The sequence below is a fragment of the Podarcis cretensis genome (genome assembly GCF_951804945.1).
Source record: "Podarcis cretensis genome assembly, chromosome: 4".
Lineage (NCBI taxonomy): Eukaryota > Metazoa > Chordata > Lepidosauria > Squamata > Lacertidae > Podarcis > Podarcis cretensis.
The window spans coordinates 8514091-8536230 of record NC_137173.1 but is presented as its reverse complement, the minus strand read 5'-3'; the positions used below and the strand labels follow the sequence as shown (position 1 = coordinate 8536230).

Genomic DNA, 22140 nt, shown 5'->3' with positions numbered 1-22140 from the left:
ATCTTAACACCTGGAAACTCAACTTCCTTCCCCCTCTTTCTGCAGTTCCTTAAATTCATTTCTTTATATTTTCTGCATATTCCAAATTAACTTACTCATTTATTCATCTACTTTAAATATATACTCTTATAAAACTGCAGGTTATTACAATAACCCTGCCAATGTTCTTATCTATTTACAGTTTATTTGCAAATATTCAATAAACCACTTCTATTCTTTTATTAAAAGTTTGTTGTCTTGATTCCTTATTTTTCCAGTAAGTTTCGCCATTTCTGCATATTTTTGGATCCATTCTTCTTTCACTGGAACTTCTTTCCATTTTGGGGGCAAGTAACATTCTTGCCGCTGTAGCCGCATATGTGAATAAATTTCTATACAGCTCGGGTAGTTCTACCCCTATAATTCCCAAAAGGAAACTGAATTTTGAGACAAGAGTCTCAGGATGAAAACTAAGTGGCCTACTCGACTCTTCTAATCCACCTTTGCTTTTAGAAAAAGACTTATCTGAGAAAATGGCAGCTCAAGAAACCAACCCATGGTTAAGGCACCACACCATAGTTTAAACCAACTGCCCACCAACATGGTGCCCTTCAGATCTTTTGGCCCACAACCTCCCACCACGGCTGGAGCTTAAAGGAGTTGTAGACCCAAACATGTTGAGGGCACCACGTTGGGGAAGGCTACAATGCCCAAGTTGACCAAACCCAAATTCAGGAAATAGTGTTTGTTATAAATGCATCTCGGCACATTGTCTAGACCAGCCTTTCCCAACCTGTGGGTCCCCAGTTGTTGTTAAACTACCACACTCATCACCCCTAGCTAGCAAGGCCAGAGCTTAGGGATGATGGGAGTTGTAGTCCAACAACATCTGGGGACCCCCAGGTTGAGAACTGCTGGTCTAGACTGACCCACCTGGTCAGTTGGTATGATGAGGCTCATCATCTCAGGGTTGTGAGTTTGAGTACCACATTGGGAAAAAGATTCCTACATTGGCTTCATGGTCTCTTCCAGCTCTACAATTCTATGATTCTATGACCCAAAGAGAGATACACACTAACCTTTCATATGTGGTGGACTTGTAAAAGGGTACTGGGGAATGATCCATAATGAATTGAAAAAAATGTTTTAAAGTACAGTCAAACCTCATTTTACGTTTACTTCAGGTTGAGTGTTTTCAGGTTGCGTCCCACGGCGACCCAAAAGTACCGGAAAGGGTTACTTCCGGGTTTCACCGCTCGCACATGCGCAGACGCTCAAAATGACGTCATGCTCATGTGCAGAAGTGGTGAATTGCGACCCACGGAGACACGGGTTGCGTTCTGCTCATGTTGCGAACGGGGCTCCAGAACGGATCCCGTTCACAACCAAAGGTACCACTGTACTTTCCCAAAAACCCCAAAGTCCTTTCTGTTGGGGATAACTCAGACTGAAATTCCCAGAGGTCCGAAAAAGTTATTTATGTATTCCACTACTGTGGCCCATGTTTCATTAGCCCAAAAATGGAAAACGAGCAAGGTCCCAACTAACGAAGAATAGCAACTGAAACTGATGGGATACGCGCAGCTTGCAGACCTAACATATAGAATAAGAGAACAAAAAGAACATATGTTTAGAGAAGATTGGAAAACGTTAATTGAATATATGGGGGGTGTACACTTGAAAACGTTGGCAGCATTCAATTCAACAGTGTAAATAAGTTTTGATGGGTGTAATAATGGAATACTGAATGGGTAGCTCATGGGTAGGCAAAATAAGGCCCGGGGGCTGGATCCGGCCCAATCACCTTCTAAATCTGGTCAGCGGACGGTCCGGGAATCAGTGTGTTTTTACATGAGTAGAATGTGTCCTTTTATTTAAAATGCATCTCCGGGTTATTTGTGGGGCCTGCCTGGTGTTTTTACATGAGTAGAATGTGTCCTTTTATTTAAAATGCATCTCTGGGTCATTTGTGGGGCGTGCCTGGTGTTTTTACATGAGTAGAATGTGTCCTTTTATTTAAAATGCATCTCTGGGTCATTTGTGGGGCCTGCCTGGTGTTTTTACATGAGTAGAATGTGTCCTTTTATTTAAAATGCATCTCTGGGTTACTTGTGGGGCATAGGAATAATTCATTCATCCCCCCCCCCCCATATAGTCCAGCCCCCCACAAGGTCTGAGGGACAGTGGACCGGCCTCCTGCTGAAAAAGTTTGCTGACCCCTGGTTTAGCTTATCTAAAATAGGCAGGGATTTAAGGTATGCAAATGAACCATGGAAAGAGAAGAAAGGAAGTCATTGATATTTTAAGGATGTTTAAATGAGTATTCAAAAGGGTAAAAGAGAAAATTTAATAAAAATTATATACAGTGGTGCCTTGCAAGACGAAATTAATCCGTTCCGCGAGTCTCTTCGTCTAACGGTTTTTTCGTCTTGCGAAGCAAGCCCATTGACGGCTTAGCGGATTAGCGCTATTAGCGCTATTAGTGGCTTTTAGCAGCTTATTGGCTTAGCGGATAAGCAGATAAGCAGATAAGCGGCTTAGCGGCTTAGAAAAAGAGGGGGGAGGGGGGGAAAAACCGCAGGAACTTGCAAGACATTTTCATCTTGCGAAGCAAGCCCATAGGAAATTCGTTTTGCGAAGCACCTCCAAAACGTAAAACCCTTTCGTCTAGCGGGTTTTCCGTCTTGCGAGGCATTCGTCTTGCGGGGCACCACTGTACGCACTAACCCTGCAGATAGGCAGCACTCCTGTTGGACACAAAGGCCAGTTATGTTACTCAGTCGTTGCCTATAAAATACCAGATATGCTGGCACCACAATGTGTTTTTTTCTGCCCTACAGATTAGGCCCGACCTATTAGGAGCCCTCCATTAAGCAGGCAGCGCGCTTTGTTTCCAAGCCAACACTTCCAGCCCTGCGTTATCAACTTCCAAAGTGCAGAATTCATGCAGAGAAAAAGAGCGAAACGGCAAACGAAGCAGGAGCACTGAATCTGTGCTGGGACGGAGAGGGCAGGCGGAAAGCCATGAGATCTGCGGCATTTAAAACAACTTTCCAGTTTATCCAAAAAGTTAAAGAACAAACCAAGGAAAGATTTCATTTCAAAATGGGAAGTATTTAAAATATATTTGAAAATTAGTAATGCTGACCTAAAATTCGTAGCGGCATTTGAATAACTCCAGCAATATTGTTCACTTGTTATACAATTTAACAAATTTTGAACGTGATGTGAGATGACAGTAACAACAGGTATGGGCAGTAATTTGATTTATGGAGCAGATGGGAAGTGGGGTTTATAAAGAAGAGACCATGACAGTTTATTGATTATGAAACTTATATTAACTCTCTAGGTAAGGCGAGACTGATGGTACCTTCACTATGGTTCATTTTGTCTTTTTTTGTTGTGTGTTGAGCAAATAGAAACAAAACAAAACAACTTTCCAGTTCTATATACTGGGGAGAATACCCAGATACCCTGATGGGATGTGGTTCCTGGAAAGCTTAATAAGAGTTACCTGCAAAAGGAGGTTCAGCCCAGACATGGAGGTCCAGCTCCGAGGGCCTTCAGGCGGTTCCCTCCCTGCAAGAAGTGAGGTTACAGAGAACCAGGCAGAGGGCCTTCTCGGTGGTGGCGCCTGCCCTGTGGAACGCCCTCCCAGCAGTTGTCAAGGCAGTGAACAACTATTCTACTTTTAAAAGACAACCAAAGGCGCCCCTGTTTAGGGAGGTTTTTAATGTCTGATGCTGCATTGTTTTTAATATTTTGTTGGAAGCTGCCCAGAGTGGCTGGGGAAACCCAGCCAGATGGGCGGGGTATAAATAATAAATTATTATTATTACTTGGCTTGCTCCCTAATGAGTCTTCACATTCACACTCCTTCTAGACAGTTTGCTGAGTGAGGCTCTGGACTCCTGCCCTGCCCTGGGGCCAAGACCACTGACCCTCCAGCACTCCTAATGATCCCATTGCAACCCCATTATTTACACACACAAATCTCTTCACCTCGGGCCATTTACGACCCGTAAACACTCTTGTTCTGGAGAGCCAATATTTACTTTCTGCGGGAAGTTTTATTACTTCCCCATCCTTCCGTGCCTCCTTGCAGACAGGTCAGACGGCAGCATCTGGAAAGGATGGGCCATCGTGCCCTGGGATGGCCTCCAACCCAGACCCAAAGGCTTCCTCCCACCTCAAACGATTGCAAGACACTTGCATCACGTCAAACTCCAAGGTAGCTCTAAGCCCTGTGTCTGGGCTGGTACCACTCCAGATCCCTTGTGGTTGGAGGGAGGGTGGAATCTCCCTTGCATGCACAAAGCTAATATGTCTGGGAGCCAGGTAATAAATAATAATAATAATAATAATAATAATAATAATAATAATAATAATAATAATTTATTTATACCCCGCCCATGTGGTTGGGTTTCCCCAGCCACTCTGGGTGGCTCCCAACAGAGGACAAAAAACAGAATAAAACTTCAAACATTAAAAACTCTCCTAAACAGTGAATTAAACGGGTTTGCTAAACTATAGGATGCTGAACGAAATGAATTCATTTGTTGTTGTTGTTGTTTATACCCCAACACAACTGGCTGGGTTTTCCCAGCCACTCTGGGCAGCTCCCAACAGAATATTATCGATGATAATAATAATAAAGTGATAAAACATCAAACATTAAAAACTTCCCTGAACAGGGCTGCCTTCAGATGTCTTCTAAAAGTCAGGTAGTTGTTTATTTCCTTGACATCTGATGGGAGGGCGTTCCGCAGGGCGGGTGCCACCACCGAGAAGGCCCTCTGCCTGGTTCCCTGTAACCTCATTTCTCGCAGGCAGGGAACCGCCAGAAGGCCCTCAGTGCTGGACCTCAGTGTCCGGGCTGAACAATGGGGGTGGAGACACTCCTTCAGGCATCCTGGGCTGAGGCCATTTAGCACTTTAAAGGTCAGCACCAACACTTTGAATTGTGCTCGGAAACATACTGGGAACCAATGTTGCTTCGCTTTGCAACCTCTCGTTTCTAATTTGCAGGGGAATTTTTGTAGGGCGGGACATTCCATCCTAAGTAGGGATGGAAGTAGTGTCCCCGTTTCTCCCCATTTCTCATTTTTCCAATTGGCCATGTCCCCCACTGTTACTGTACAGTGGTACCTCAGGTTACAGACGCTTCAGGTTACAGACTCCACCAACCCAGAAATAGTACCTCGGCTTAAGAACTTTGCTGCAGGATGAGAACAGAAATCGTGCTCTGGCGGCGGCAGCTGGAGGGCCCATTAGCTAAAGTGGTGCTTCAGGTTAAGAACAGTTTCAGGTTAAGAACGGACCTCCGGAACAAATTAAGTACGTAACCAGAGGTACCACTGTATTGGCCATCCAGAGGGGGCACTCTTGCCCCGTGGCAGAACAAAAACAACAACTCTGGAACGTTTACGCTATAAAAAGCTGAAGGATTTCAGCAGGAAACTATGTGACAAGCATGGATCAAAAACAAAGCGGTACATCTGCCCCAAAACCTTTGCAGGTGCGAAAGGCAAAGAACCGAAATTGGGATTGTCATGAGCGCAAATCACGAATGCACGATAAAAGGGGCACTTTGAGGTTCCCCAAGTCGTATAAGCACAATCTGTGTGATTGTAAAAATGTGCTTACAAGGCACAGGGGTTAAGCCCAGGTTCCTTAGCTTGCAATTTCCATGCTTTTCAGCGCACAAGCGAGTTTGTAAGTGGCTTAGCTCCCCCCTCGTAAGCCAAAGGTTTAATATCAGGATAAAGAATTACCCAGCTGGAATAAAGAGCTAATTGTGCTTATCGTGCAATTCTACATTAGCATACTGGTCTTGCATTGCCTTATGTCTGTTACTGCAGGGGAGGGCGGACTTTCAGGGTTGAGGGTTTGGTAAATTTTAAAAAAAATATGGAACTCCTAGATCAATAAACTGAAGTCAGGTGCAAAAGAGATGCACTTAAATTAAGCCCGATGTAACCCCTAAAACATTATTATTATTATCATCATCATCATCATCATCATTATTATTATTATTTTGTACCCCACCCATCTGACAGGGTTGCCCCAGCCACTCTACTCCAGAGTAATCCCCATTCTATGCAGCAGGACTTACTTCTGAGTAACGCTGAGTAACTTGCACTGGTGTGCATTTGTGTAAAAGAGTCACCTGGTTTAGTAGCCAACATTACTTATTAATAATATTAATATGAACAATAATTAATCAGTATACGGCTCAATGCCAAACTAGACTTCTAAGGGCTCTCAAGCAATCTCCATCCACTGGAGAGACACCGTTTTTACACGCGGCCCAGAGGTGAAAGGAAGTCTTAGCCATTAAATCACCCTGCCCTGGATAAAGACCTATTTTTAAAACTTAATCTTTAAGATGTTCCTGTTTGGAGTGGGGAGGAGAGATAACGATATCAATCATTTTCTTGCCGATTCCTTCCCCTGGCACTAGGTGCTGAAGGTCATGTTTAACAACGGCGAAGTCAAGCTCGCTCGGCTGGTTTCTCCCAGTCAGTCGTGCGCGGCGGCGCAAAGAGCAAGAACCAGCGAACAGAGTTCTGCTTGTTCCCGGTTCCTTGAGGAGCTGTGGCGCCAGGCCAAGAAAAGCTTTCAAGTTTTAGAGCCGATTCGGTACACCAGCTTAGGCAGCGTGCATAGGTCTGAGCCGACCTTCTCTCGGAATCACTATTTTTACTTTATTTTTTAAATCATTTATACTTTTCAGATATATACATTTCACTGATTTTACATTCATTTTGATATTTTAAAACTTGACCTCCTTCCCCCTCTTTCTGCATTCCCTTTACAGTCATACCTCGGGTTACAGACGCTTCAAGTTGCGCGTTTTCGGGTTATGGATGCGCCGAATCCTGGAAGTATCGGAACGGGTTACTTCCGGGTTTTGGCGCTCGCGCATGTGCATAACTGCTAACTTGAGCTTTGCGCATGCGCAGAAGCACCAAATCGCAATCCACGCATGCGCAGACATGGCGCTGCGGGTTGCGGACGTGCCTCCCGCACGGATCACGTTCGCAACCCGAGCGTCCACTGTATTTTTACTATCTTCTGCATATCAAAATTACCGTACTTTTCTATGTACAGTGGTAACTCTGGATGAGAACGGGATCCGTTCCAGAGCCTCGTTCGCATCCTGAAGCAAACGTAAGACCTGACTGCACATCTGCGCATGTCGCGCTTTGCTGCTTCCGCGCATGCGCATGACGTCATTTTGAGCATCTGCGCATGCGGCGAAACCCGGAAGTAACGCGCTCCATTACTTCCGGGTTGCCACGAAGCGCAACCCGAAAATATTTAAGCTGAAGCGTATTCCTCCTGAGCTATGACTCTGTAAGACTAGGTTTTTCTTTTAAAATTATGCTAAAAAGTGGGGGTTCTGCCAGCAATGGTACAGACAAGGCGGATTGTTCGATTTTTGGCAACTCTCCCCCCCAAAAAAGCTCAACAACTCTGAGCAATCCTCCCCATTTTCTTAAATTTGAGTCCCCCCAAAATTTGAGTCCCCCGTCTTATACACGAAAAAGTACGATAACTTAACTTATTTACGGTGTTTCTCTGAGATTGTTTCTCAGAATCACTATTATGTAGCACTTCCTTTCCGGGAGACAAAGTTGGGGGAACTCACCACGAAGTTTGTTTGTTGTGGGCCCAGTCGCAGTGCCACAAACACACACACACCAGGCAGCGGCTAAATGTGATTAAAAAACTGAAGCAGACAATGATCTGGATTAGAAAGGGTCACAACTTTATTGATTACCTGTGGAATGATCTCCCGTCAGATGTCAAGGAGATGAGTAACTATATACCCTTCAGAAGATGCCTTAAGGTAGCCCTGTATCGGGATGTTTTTAATGTTTGGTGTTTTATGGTATCTAGGGACATGGGTGGCGCTGTGGGTTAAACCACAGAGCCTAGGGCTTGCCGATCAGAAGGTCGGTGGTTCGAATCCCCGCGACGGGGTAAGCTCCCGTTCCTCAGTCTGTCCTCCTGCCAACCTAGTGGTTCAAAAGCACACCAGTGCAAGTAGATAAATAGATACCACTCCAATGGGAAGGTAAACGGCGTTTCCGTGCGCTGCTCTGGTTTGCCAGAAGTGGCTTAGTCATGCTGGCCACATGACCCGGAAGCTGTACGCCGGCTCCCTCGGCCAGTAAAGCAAGATGAGGGCCGCAACCCCAGAGTCGGCCACGACTGGACCTAACGGACAGGGGTCCCTTTACCTTTACCTGTTAAAGATGCAATAGGGACAATGCTTCTCTAAAACATATGTGTGTTTTTCTTTGTCCTATATTGAATGATTTTCAGCAGAAGGTAACTGAAACCATCAGCAGAACTGCACGGAATGACCTTACATTTACAGAGCAAAAGATCGTCTTGAATTATATAGCCAGCACATGGAACCTTACAAAACGACATTACGGGTGAACTCTCTGTGCCCTGACCATGGCAAAAAGACTGATCCTGGTGAATTGGAAAAATAAAAACGTGGCTCCCTTCTATAATCGGATTGAAGACGTATACAAACATGCAACATATGAACTACTTGCATATAAACGAAGACTGTGCCATGGACAAATTCAATGATATTTGGAATCTGTTCTTACAAATACTGTAAAGGTTAAGATCTGGTGAAGGACAACAACCTCCTTGTATAATATACAGTTTTGGGTCGTCGTCCCCTTTGTTTTCCCTTCTGCGCAGGTTCTGTTTCTGTTTCTCTTTTTCTTGTTTGTGTCTCACCATGTCTAACTACACCACATAGTTATGCACTTTTTGAACTTTCAATAAAGATGTCAATTTAAACAAACAAACAAAATGTTTGGTGCTTTATTAGGTTTTTATGTGTGTTGGAAGCCGCCCAGAGTGGATGGGGCAGCCCAGCCAGATGGATGGAGTATAAATAATAAAATTATTTTATTATTATTATTATTATTATTATTATTATTATTAGGTGGAACCAGAGCTGATGACCAGCGGAGGCAGAGACAATGACAAGTAAAGCTCACAGATCCTCGCTTCAACCCCAGCCTCCTCTCTGCTGCGCTATGCAAGCAGAAAAGCTGAGATAACTATTTTACTTTTAAAAGACAACTGAAGGGAAGTTTAGGGAAGTTTTTAACGTCTGAAGCTGTATTGTTTTTAATATTCGGTTGGAAGCTGCCCAGAGTGGCTGGGGAAACCCAGCCAAATGGGCGGGGTAAAAATAATAAGTTATTATTGTTATTATTGTTGTTGTTATTATTATTATTACTACTACTACTACTGAGGAAGGAGCTGAATGCAAATAAGAAGGCAGAATGATGCTGGAGAGAAAGGGCATCATTTGCCCTAACAAACTGGCCTCCACTGGCTTGTAATGTCTCTGCCACCGACAGAGTATACCATAAGCGGAGCACGGTTAACAAGGAGTAGATAAAAAGGTAGCGGGACCTATTTATCTACTTGCACTTTGTGCTTTCGAACTGCTAGGTTGGCAGGAGCTGGGACCGAGCAACGGGAGCTCACCCTGTTGAAGGGATTCGAACTACCGACCTTCCGATCGGCAAGTCCTAGGCTCTGTGGTTTAACCCACAGCGCCACCTGCTAAATGCCAGTGTGTGCATCTCTACGGATTGGGTTTCCCAGGAAAGGTAAAGGCTAAGAAAAGCAGAAAGGGACACAGAATCTCAGGGTTGGAAGGGACCCTGAGGATTATCAGGTCCAACCCCCTGAAACGCTGAAATATGTTGGGAAACGATATATAATGAAGTGAAAAGGATGTTCAAAATAACTTTTGTAAAAAAACAACAACAAAAAACTACAATCCAGAAGCTTTTCTTTTGGGAAATTGATGGACAGAACTACCTAAATTGTATAGAAAGTTATTTATTTATACAGTGGTGCCTCGCAAGACGAAAAGAATCCGTTCCGCGAGTTTCTTCGTCTAGCGGTTTTTTCGTCTTGCGAAGCAAGCCCATTGATGGCTTAGCGGATTAGCGCTATTAACGGCTTGGCGGCTTAGAAAAAGGGGGGGGGGAAACCCACAGGAACTCGCAAGACATTTTCGTCTTGCGAAGCAAGCCCATAGGAAATTTGTTTTGCGAAGCACCTCCAAAACGGAAAACTCTTTCGTCTAGTGAGTTTTCTGTCTTGCGAGGCATTCGTCTTGCGGGGCACCACTGTACTACTACAGCAGCAAGAACGTTACTCGCCCAAAAGCGGAAAAAAGCAGAAGTCCCGGAAAAGGAAGAACAGATACAAAAACTCATGGGATATGCAGAAATGGGGAAACTCACCAGGAGAATAAGAAATCAAGAAAAAAACTTTTTATAAAAGAACAGAAATGGTTTATTGAATACTTACAGACAAATTGCAAACAGATAAAAACATTGGCAAGGTTGTTGTAATAACCTGCAGTTTTATAAGAGTATATGCTTAAAGTACATGAATAAATGAGCAAAAGATATTAAAAAATAAATTTAAGGAACTGAAGAAAGAGGGGGAAGGAAGTCAGACTTTGAAATGCTAAATTGATTGTAAAGCTAATGAAAGGTATAAACCTGAAAAGTACAAATAAAAAATTTTAAAAAAGAAAGAAAGAAAGACACGCAGGACGTTTATCTGCGTAGTTGCTTATCTGGTGGGAGGGTGTTCCATAGGACAGGTGCCACCACCGAGAAGGCCTTCTGCCTGGTTCCCTCACTTCTCGCAGGGAGGGAACTGCCAGAAGACCCTCGGAGCTGGATCTCAGTGTCTGGGCTGAACGATGGGGATGGAGACGCTACTTCAGGTCTACTGATCCGAGTCCATTTAGGGCTTTCAAGGTCAGCACCAACACTTTGAATTGTGCTCGGAAACGTACTGGGAGCCAATGTAGGTCATTCAAGACCGGTGTTATATGGTCCCAAAGACGTGTTGTGTAGCTATTGGAGAACAGCCTTTCCCAAAGGTGCCATGGGCTTTGAAGATACTCGAACTCAGGACGCAAGGGAGAAACGTGCTGAGAGGAAAGCACGCTTGGCAAATCCACACCGTGATCAACTCCTGCCCGGAAACCAATGTCCCCAGTGTGGAAGGACGTATGGATCCAGAATTGGCCTTCACAGTCACTTACAGACTCATTGTTAAAACCATGTTTATGGAAGACAATCTTACTCGGCTACGAGGGATTGCCAGAGAAGAAGAAGCAGGGATAGGGAAACTGCAGCTCGCTCGCTCTACATGTTGCTAGACTCTAACTCCCATCAGCCCCAGCCAGGGTGTGCAATGGTCATGGATGATGGGGTGGAAAGGGGGGGTGGAATATACACACTCAGCCGTCATGCGGGATGACCTGGAACGCAACCCCTGTGCAAGTGAGGGGTTCATAGAATTGCAAAGTTGGAAAAGACCCCGTGAGTTATCTAGTGCAACCCCCTGCAATGCGGGAATATGTAGGTGACCCATATGAGAATTGAACCCATGACATTATCAGCTCCAGGCTCTAACCAACTGAGCTACCAGGGAGAGCAGTTCAGGTTATTTCCAAAAAACGAATTTGAGGATGCAGACAGATGTCACTTATAAAATAGAATTGTAGAGTCAGAAGGTAAACTGTACCTAAGCAGTTTACAAATTATAAATACAGTAGGGCTTTATACCTGTGGCAAAAACATGTAAAAAATTAAGGGGGGCAGAAAGGGGGTGAATTTGCAGGGGGAAATGCCCAGGGCAATCCCACCCACCATTAAAGCAAACTATACGTGGTTTTGCCTTTTGGCACGACCCCTAGAACACAAGCCGTATGTTGCGGGCCTGTTGTGTGAAACTGAGAGACGACGACAACACAACAAAACAGTAAAGGAAACCTAACAAACGAAAAGGTAGTGGCACATTTTGAAACATCCTCCCAAGGATTTTTGCCCTTCTAACGCAGCTTTGCCTATTTTGCGCCAGCCTGCCAAGTGTGCATTTGGAACCCAATATAAATAATAAATATTATTATTATTATTATTTGTTGTTGTTGTTTAGTCGGTCACGAAGAGTCAGACATGACTAAACAACATCTAATAATTTAAATATAATATAATATAATGTAATATAACATAATATAATATAAATAATAATAATAGTAATAATAAAAATAATAAAAATAAATTATACCCTGCTCATCAGGCTGGGTTTCCCCAGCCACTCTGGGCGGCTCCCAACATAATATCAAAAACATGATAAAACATCAAACAGGTGGAGAAACAGCAGCCCAGATGTTCCTGGAATACAACTCCCATCGTATCTCAGCAATGGCCAACAGGATGGATGGGTGTTGGAGTCCGGCGACCTCTGCAGGGCCCCGCAGGTCCCCCGTCTCTAAGATCCTGAGTCCCGCATGAATGACACGCCATCGCAGAGGGAAGCCCAACATGACAGAGCCGAGGGCAAGGGACAGATCTGCTTCCACATGGCAGCCCCTCCATAGGGTGCGCATAGAGGCCTTTTCATGCCCTCCTACACATAAATACTGGCTGTACAAATTCAATAGGCTGTACAGTCTGGCCAAGGCTGGATTTAGGTTTGATGAGGCTCTAAGCCAGGCATGGCCAAACTTGGCTCTCCAGGTGTTTTGGGACTACAATTCCCATCATCCCTGACCACTGGACCTGTTAGCTAGGGATCATGGGAGTTGTAGTCCCAAAATATCTGGAGGGCCGAGTTTGCCTATGCCTGCCCTAAGCTACTGAAGGTCATGGGGCCCTTTATATGTCCAGCTTTCCTTTGTCAACAACATATTGTCGCTGTTTTTTGTGTTGAATATATGCTAAATGGTAATTTATGGACCTAATAGGTATCTGAAGCCATTTGCGCATAACAAAATAACCAGTCCATGCAGAATGTAGGAACCCTATATATAGAAATCATCAAACCAGTGATATTTTAGGGCACAGGCGGGGCCCATGACTTACATCTCAAGAGCCTACACAACACAAAACACTGTTGCTGCATGTAGGTTTTATTTTATTTGCTTTTTATCTTATATTTCGGAAATGTACATAAAGTCTTTTTCTTCCCTTTAAATTTTTTTGGGGGCCCCCAAGAGAGTGGGGCCCTAAGCTATAGCTTGTTTAGCTTATACGTAAATCTGGCACTGGGTCCGGCCATTTGCATGTGCTTCCCCACTAAGGCTAGCAAGAGGGATTCGGGGTTGGACTAAATGACCGCTGGAGTCCCTTTCCAACGCTACAATTCTATGATTTCCAGCGAGGGAAAAGGACTGGAGGAGGGCCAGGGAGGGGTGATGCCGGGGTGTGTGTGTGTGTGTGGAATGGCCTGGGGAGTGAGCGGTTGCCTTTAAAAGAGGATTAGGCAAATTCGTGGCGGTAAATGCTATCCGTGGCTAGCAGCCACGATGGATGTGCTCTACCTGCACGGTTGCCGGAAAGAATGGTCTTGCGTTCAAATCCTGCTTATAGGGTGGTCTGATCCAGCAGGCTCGTCTTACGTTCAGATGAAGAGGTCTAGAGCAGGGGTCAGCAAACTTTTTCAGCAGGGGGCTGGTCCACTGTCCCTCAGACCTTGTGGGGGGCCGGACTATATTTTGAAGGGAAAAAAATGAACCAATTCCTATGCCCCACAAATAACCCAGAGATGCATTTTAAATACAGTGGTACCTCGGGTTACGTACTTAATTCGTTCCGGAGGTCCGTTCTTAACCTGAAACTATTCTTAACCTGAAGCACCACTTTAGCCTCCTGCTGCCACTGTGCTGCCAGAGCATGATTTCTGTTCTCATCCTGAAGCAAAGTTCTTAACCTGAAGCACTATTTCTGGGTTAGCGGAGCCTGTAACCTGAAGCATATGTAACCCGAGGTACCACTGTAAAAGCACACATTCTACTCATGTAAAAACACCAGGCAGGCCCCACAAATAACCCAGAGATGCAGTTTAAATAAAAGGGCAAATTCTACACATGTAAAAACACGCTGATTCCCGGACCGTCCGCGGGCTGGATTTGCAAGGCGTTTGGGCCGGATCCAGCCCCCAGGCCTTAGTTTGCCTACCCATGGCCTAGAGGGTCCTATTTGGCCCTAAGCCTGAGGCTCTCCAATATAAGGACTTTACTTTGCACCAGTGTAGTTACTTGGCTTGTACATGCGACATACATTTAAAATACATTTCACACACATATACCCATCACCCAGGAATCCTGGGAGCTGTAGCTTGTTGGGAAATGATATATAATGTAATGAAAAGGCTTTTTAAAATAACCTTTGTAAAACAAAACAAAAAACAGAAGCTTTCCTTTTGGGAATTTTAGGGACAGAACTACCTAAAATATCAAGAAACCTATTCATGTATACGACCGCAGCAGGAAGAATGTTACTTGCCCAAAAATGGAAGGATGCAGAAGTCCCAGTGAAAGAAGAATGGATACAAAGACTTACGGAGTATGCAGAAATGGTGAAACTTACAAGAAGAATACGAAATCAAGATAACAATTTTTTAAATAAAAGAATAGAAATGGTTTATTGAATATTTACAGATAAATTGCAAACAGATAAGAACATTGGCAAGATTACTGTAATAACCTGCAGTTTTTATAAGAGTACATATTTAAAGAAGATGAATAAATGAGCAAATTAAGTTAATTTCGATATGCAGAAGATATTAGAAATAAATGTAAGGAACCGCAGAAAGAGGGGGAGGGAAGTCAAGTTTTTAAATGTCAAAATAATTGTAAAATTAGTGATATGTATAAAATTAGTGAAATGTGTGAACTTGAAAGGTACTAAATTAAAATACATGAAAGCCCCCCCCCCCCGCCCCCAAATCCTGGGAGCTGTACTGTGTTAAGTGTTCTGGGAAGTATATCTCTGCGCAGGATAAACTACAGTTCCCAAAATTCATTGGAGGCAGTTGTGAACTTTAAAATGCAGGGAGTTTATGCAGGTCAAGATGAGCTGCGAGGTCTCAGCTCTGCCGTCAACACACCAGGTGGCATTCAGCTGGGAGGCTAAAGCCCCAAACTTTGAGGATTAAATATTTTAATTCATTAAAAAAAAAAAACACACCCTCAAATTGTGTTTTGCACTCTTTCTATAATTATGTGTAACTCATTATGACTTTGGGGGTCTGGCCTTTTCATTCTGAATCGGGGCAAACCCCAAACAACTCTTTACACACACACCCCAAATGCACACCTTAATCCGCTATCTGGAGGTAATATTGACCAATCTCACAATGCTTGTTCCTATACTTAAAAGTGCTGTTAACTTTTTAAAAAATCCCTGAAGGAACTACAGACATCTATTCAATGAATGCAAGCATCTTATAAATGTGAAGTTACAGATCCTCCACAATTAAGCTGACCATTTTTTAAAAAAAAACCCACAAGAATAAAAAGTGGACTGGAAATACATAAATTTCAATACAGTGGTACCTTGGTTCTCAAACTTAATCCATTCTGGAAGTCTGTTCTAAAACCAAAGCATTCCAAAAGCAAGGCACGCTTTCCCATAGAAGTAACGCAAAACGGATTAATCCGTTCCAGACTTTTAAAAACAACCCCTAAAACAGCAATTTAACATGAGTTTTACCATCTAAGAAGACCACTGATCCATAAAATGAAAGCAATAAATGATGTACTGCAGTCACACAATCAATCAATCAGTAGCTGAACTGGGTTCCACACAGTCACAAAAACAAAACAAAAAGCCACAAAAATGCAAAATAAATAGCAAAACCAGACAGACCTCAGAGTAACACTCAAATCGGAAGTGTAACAGTCAAAACGGAGCACGTTTGGCTTCCGAAAAAAGTTCGCAAACCAGAACACTTACTTCTGGGTTTGCAATGTTTGGGTTCCAAGTTGTTTGAGTACCAAGGCGTTTGAGAACCAAGATAAAGGGGGAGGACCCCTGACCATTAGATCCAGTCGTGGACAACTCTGACGTGCTTTTGAACTGCTAGGTTGGCAGAAGCAGGGACCGAGCAATAGGAGCTCATCCCATTGCAGGGATTCGAACCGCCGACCTTCTGATCGGCAAGCTCTAGGCTCTTTGGCATTTGAGAACCAAGGTAAGGTAAAGGTAAAGATACCCCTGCCCGTACGGGCCAGTCTTGACAGACTCTGGGGTTGTGCGCCCATCTCACTCAAGAGGCCAGGGGCCAGCGCTGTCCGGAGACACTTCCGGGTCACGTGGCCAGCGTGACATCGCTGCTCTGGCCAGAGCCAGAGCCGCACACGGAAACGCCGTTTACCTTCCCGCTGGTAAGCGGTCCCTATTTATCTACTTGCACCCGGAGGTGCTTTCGAACTGCTAGGTTGGCAGGCGCTGGGACCGAGCAGCGGGAGCGCACCCCGCCGCAGGGATTCGAACCGCCGACCTTTCGATCGGCAAGCCCTAGGCGCTGAGGCTTTAACCCACAGCGCCACCTGCGTCCCGAGAACCAAGGTACCACTGTACTATTGTTTTCACACAGGCTCATAGCCAATGCTTTTAATGTACAGTGTTACCTCAGGTTACATACGCTTCAGGTTACATATGCTTCAGGTTACAGACACCGCTAACCCAGAAATAGTACCTCAGGTTAGGAACTTTGCTTTAGGATGAGAACAGAAATCGTGCTCTGGCGGTGAGGCGACAGCAGGAGGCCCCATTAGCTAAAGTGGTGCTTCAGGTTAAGAACAGTTTCAGATTAAGAACGGACCTCCAGAACGAATTAAGATCTTAACCCGAGGTACCACTGTACATGCTTTCTGAGCTAATACTTTAACAGGCAAAAGAAGCATTTCAAGAAAGGTCAGTCTTTGGTTTCCCCTAGGCTGTGATTTCCGTACACTTCCGTACACTTTTCTGGGAAGGAATCCCTCCTGAATTCGGTTAAGAGGGAGAGATCAGGTTGCAACAGCACAAACAGGGCAAGTCTTATAAGAAGCCAGGTCTTTAACAAAACTTACTCCCAGGAAAGTGGGGGGAATGGGACAGCGCAGCTCTGGAGAAAGCCCCCCAGACAAGGAGCCACCATGAAGCAGAAGGGCCACAGCAGTCCAGGTTGCATCCCAGAGAATTTCGGATCGGCAGAGAGCACCTGCAACACAGCCTTTCTCGCAAAAGGGCCAAAGAACGCTGGAATTGTTTGCATAATTTTCCCTGTTTGCTTTTGGTCCTGCCTATTCAATGGCGAGGCCGCGAATGGCCTTGAGCCCCCTCGCAGAAAGCCAACAGCACACAAGCCAAGTAAATAAGTAAAGATTGCCAATGTGGAAAGCCCTTTGATGAGCGCTACGAAGAATTCAGGCTATTGCTCCGAAACATGGAAGGTGCTTCCAGCCACATGCCAAGTCCACATGGAGCCCTGGCTGCAAGCAGAAGCTGCTCTGCTGCCGCAACATAGCACAGAACCATAGAATCTTAAAGTTGGAACCTCTATTGCAACCCCCTGAAATGCAGGATTCTCAACTAAAGCATCCAGGACCATCAAAACTCAGCTTAAACACAAAAACGTGTGCAGAAATGGCAAAACTCTCCGGAAGAATAAGAAATCAATGTAACAAACTTTTTATAAAAGAATGGAAATGGTTTATTGAATATTTACAGATAAATTGCAAACAGATAAGAACGTTGGCAGGATTATTGCAATAACCTGCAGTTTCGTAAGAGTATATACTTAAAGGAGATGAATAAAAGAGCAACATAAGTTAATTTGGATACGCAGAAGATATCAGAAATAAATTTAAGGAACCGCAGAAAGAGGGGGAAGGAAGTCAAGTTTTGAAGTGTTAAAATGACTGTAAAAATAGTGAAATGTATAAACATGAAAAACAACAACAACAACAACAACAACAACAACAATAATATCAGCTTAAACACCTCCAATGTAGGAGATTCCAGCATCTCCTTAGGGACTCTGTTCCACCATCAAACAACTCTTAAGGTCAGAAGGTTCTTCCTGATATCAGGCTGGTTAGCTCAGCTGCTTAAAGCATGGTTTTGATAGCGCCAAAGTTGCTGGTTCGAGCCCTGTATGGGACAGCTGTGTTTTCCTGCCTTCTGGGGGGGGGGGGAGTGGACTAGATGATGCTAGGGGTCCCTTCCAACTCTACAGTTCTATGATTCTATGCTTAGTCGGAGTCTCTTTTTCTGTAACTTGAATCCATCGGTTCGGGTGCTGACCTCCAGAGCAAGAGAAAATAAGCTTGCAAGAATGCTTAGTATACACCCAATACTTGCAGATCTCCAGATCTCTGTAGAAACCTTGTGGTTTTTATAGCAGCATTTTGATGGCTGCATCTGTGGTCGCCATTGCATTTACGGGTTTAGCGTTTCAAATGCTTACAGTCTCATTGGCCCATTCAGGCTTCACCTTACAGGATCAGGCCAAAAGTTCAAGTCTGCTTTTCTTCCATAGCGGCAAACCTGACTCCTCCGAGAAGCCTGACAGCCAAGAAGGGCACAAAGGAAACAGCTCTCCTCTGTTTGCCCACCAGCACCCAGTTTTCCAAGGTAGACTGCACCAGCAGATGGAAGTTCTATTCCACTCGTACAGACCCCTCCATGAATGGTTAACTTTCTGCTTTTTGTTTCGTATTTAAGCAGCTGTAATAACAACAGAGGAAAACTCCACACCAACCCCTTGTTGGACCTCACAGGTAAAATAGGTAAAGGTCCAGTCGCTGACGACTCTGGGGTTGCGGCGCTCATCTCGCTTTATTGGCCGAGGGAGCCAGCGTACAGCTTCCGAGGTCATGTGGCCAGCATGACTAAGCCACTTCTGGCGAACCAGAGCAGCACACGGAAACACCGTTTACCTTCCCACCGGAGCGGTACCTATTTATCTACTTGCACTTTGATGTGCTTTCGAACTGCTAGGTTGGCAGGAGCAGGGACCGAGCAACGGGAGCTCACCCCTTCGTGGGGATTCGAACCACCGACCTTCTGATCGGCAAGTCCTAGGCTCTGTGGTTTAACCCATAGCGCCACCCGCGTCCCCACAGGTAAAATACCTGGGGGTAAATAAACCTGAAGGGCCAACAGAGGCACGCAGTGTTAAAGAGCTATCAATGTGAGTTCTAGGGAACATAGGAAGAAAGGTGCATTGTACCATATGGCAACCGTAGAGCCAAAAAGTCCATCAAAAAGGGGTTCAGCTATTCCAGAATAAGAAGGTAGGAAAACAACTGAGAAGCAACTTGGAAGAGGCTACAGTAGTGGGGTGTTGATAAAATGGATCAGGCGGCATTGCTTACAGCAGGCAACGGTGCCCTCAGCAGTTAAGGTTGCCTTTTAAGACAGCTACAGACATTCCTGATCAGGATACTTTGACCACAGTTATCTGTGCATCAGTACCCGAACGGCTGGATTACTACAGTGTGCTCTTTCTGGGACTGCCCTTGGGGGTTGGTCTGATAGCTGCAACTGGTGCAGAAGAAAATGGCTAGGCTGCTCATTTGGGGGCAAAACCACGGCCAACATGCAAACACCTTGCTTGCAGTGTTTGCAATGGCTATGCATCTGCTGATGGGGCAAGGCATTTGCCGCCACAGATAACATGGGAAGACAGGCGAACTAATGCCAGTGTACTGGAAGAAGCAAAGATCACCCGTGTCGAAGCGATGATTCTTCAACATCAACTTCGTAGGACTGGTCATGCTGGCGGATGCCTGATGATCATCTGCCAAAGTAACTATTCATAACTTAAAAATGGAAAGCGTAATGCCGGTGGTCAACAAAAGAGGTTTAAAGACTCTCTCAAAAATACAGTATAAACACCGACAAATGGGAAACACTGGCCTGCAAGCGCTCCAGTTGGAGAACAGCCTTTACCAAAGGTGTCATGGGCTTTGAAGACACTCGAACTCCGGACAAAAGGGAGAAACATGCTAAAAGGAAGGCATGCTTGGCAAACCCACACCGTGATCAAACTCCTGCCCAGAAACCTGTGTCCCTACTGTGGAAGGACGTGTGGGTCCAGAATTGGCCTCCACAGGCACTTATGGACTCACTGCTAAAACCGTGTTTACGGAAGTCAATCTTACTTGGCTATGAGGGATCGCCAAAGAAGATCCTTGAAGGATCTTGAAGGCTGCCCCCGCTCTGTGGAACAGCATTCCTGTCCAGATACGAGAGGCACCCATTATCTGCACTTTCCACAAACAACCGAGGACACCTGCGGTCCGACTTGCCTTTTCCATGTCTCTTTGAAACAGTTTTAGCTTCTTTTGAAAGGCATGGCCGGCTTTTTCTTGCGGATCTTTCAATGTTTCAAACTTAGCTCCCCTTTTGCCACTGTTATGGCGCACCTCCTTGAGACACTAATAAGGAAGCTGCCTAAAAGATTGCAGATAACCGTTCTCCCTTCCCCTCTTGCACATGGGATCACACCTCAACCCAACAACATTCTTCCCGGCACCAAAGTGTGCACACACCCACACCTGGGGGCTTCCACCTTTGCAATCTGCCCCGCTGTATTTCATAGGAGCCAACTCCTAGGCACCGAGGCCCTTCAGTCTCCCCACAATAAAATATTCCCCCCCCCCAAGTTGATTGACATTGCCATTCATATGGCATATGTGTGTCATCTCTTCTGATATCAATTTTGTGGGACAGGGCTTACCTCCCCCCCATTTGTATAAAAGTTGGCACCCTTGCTGGACGCTATCCCTTGGCAAATTGTTACTTACTTCAGCTGCTTCCCCCCCCCCTTAAAACTGCAAGGTGGGGAGGGGCAGAAAGGCGGGAAACTGGAAATGCCATTTATGATATGATAGCCATCTTCACATATCTCAAGGGCTGTCAAACAGAAGATGGATCAAGCTTGCTTTCTCCTGCTCTGGGTGGTAGGACTCGAACCCATGGCTTCAGGTTACAATAATGGAGATTCTATGAAGGAGATGTGGGTGAGTGTGGGATAGAGATCCTGCCTGACATTCAGAGATTACATGCAGAGTATAGAATATAAAATTGAATATCCTTTCTTCCCATGGGTGTTGCCAGGATTTGGGGGGCAGTTAAATTTTTTTCTTTTTAGGAGATCACTCCCTAAAGTTGTCGAATCAGAAGAATCTTTATGTGCATCAGCCACGGGCCATAGCAATAAAAGAAAATGTACTGTAGAGGTAAAAACTTAACTATAGAAAATACATTGGGGGGAAGGGTTTGACATCAACATGCAAATAACAGATCTTACGCCAATCGCCCCAGCTACAAAAACCTTGCTGTTTTCAGTGGCACCTGATCATCTTGATCTGCCAAAAGGAAGGACGCAGTAAAAGTCGAGTTTATGGGGGGGGGATCACGGGTAAAAATACCCCCCAAAAAAGACATTATGGGGGGGCAGCCTTGCAGGATTCTACTGGGGGGGGTGAGCAAAACCTGCGTTCATTTCAATGCTTGTCAATAATTTTGGTGGATCTACGCCCATGCTTCTTCCCCCCCCCCAAAAAAAAATTCCTCCTCCGACCCCAACCATCCTTCTCCCCCTTCCTTGGGTACCACCACCCGTACCTCGCAAGACGCCGGAGTAGGCAGCGATGAGGGTCTTCATGGCTTCAGCGTTGCAACCTGAGCGGCCTCGGGCCCCGATCCATCCCTCGCCGGGAGGCAGCGGCACTCCTCCTGCTCGCGAGCCGGGGACAGCGCAGCTTCGCTCGGGGGGGACGCGCAGCAAAGCCAGCGGCGGCGGAGGCGGCTGCGTCTCCTTCTCCCGGCGGCAGCAGCAGCAGCAGCAGCAGCAGACGGACGAGGGCGCGCGGCGCGTCCTTTTATAGCACCTGGCCGGGGGCGGGGCCACGGGGGATTGTGACGAGGCGGGCCGGGACATTCACGGGGCTGGAAGGGGGGGGCGGGCGATGGAGTGGGGGGGCGGGGGCAGAGCCAAAGGGACGTCGCTTGTTGGAAATGGCCAATTGGAGAGGCGTCGCGAAGCCTCTCTCCAGCTCCCCCGCTTGCCATCAATTCTTCCCTTTCCACCTCCACGCCCCCCCCCCCGCACGGGGTGAAGGATGGAGCATTCCGGTGGGATGCTGATACAGTGGTACCTCAGGTTACAGACAGGGGACGCGGGTGGCGCTGTGGGTTAAAGCCTCAGCGCCTAGGACTTGCCGATCGAAAGGTCGGCGGTTCGAATCCCTGCGGCGGGGTGCGCTCCCGCTGCTCGGTCCCAGCGCCTGCCAACCTA

At 45.6% G+C, this 22140-nt stretch overlaps 1 protein-coding gene across 1 annotated transcript in view; it reads right to left on the bottom strand.

The window, feature by feature from the left end:
* The window catches only part of DGAT2 (diacylglycerol O-acyltransferase 2), a 67744-nt gene extending 46063 nt beyond the window's left edge, over window positions 1-21681 (bottom strand). The window contains exon 1 of the mRNA XM_079974019.1: window positions 21468-21681. Within this exon, the coding sequence (XP_079830145.1) occupies window positions 21468-21507 (40 nt within the window). The 5' untranslated portion in view covers window positions 21508-21681. The remainder of the gene's footprint in view (window positions 1-21467) is intronic.
* Window positions 21682-22140: the final 459 nt, after the last annotated feature.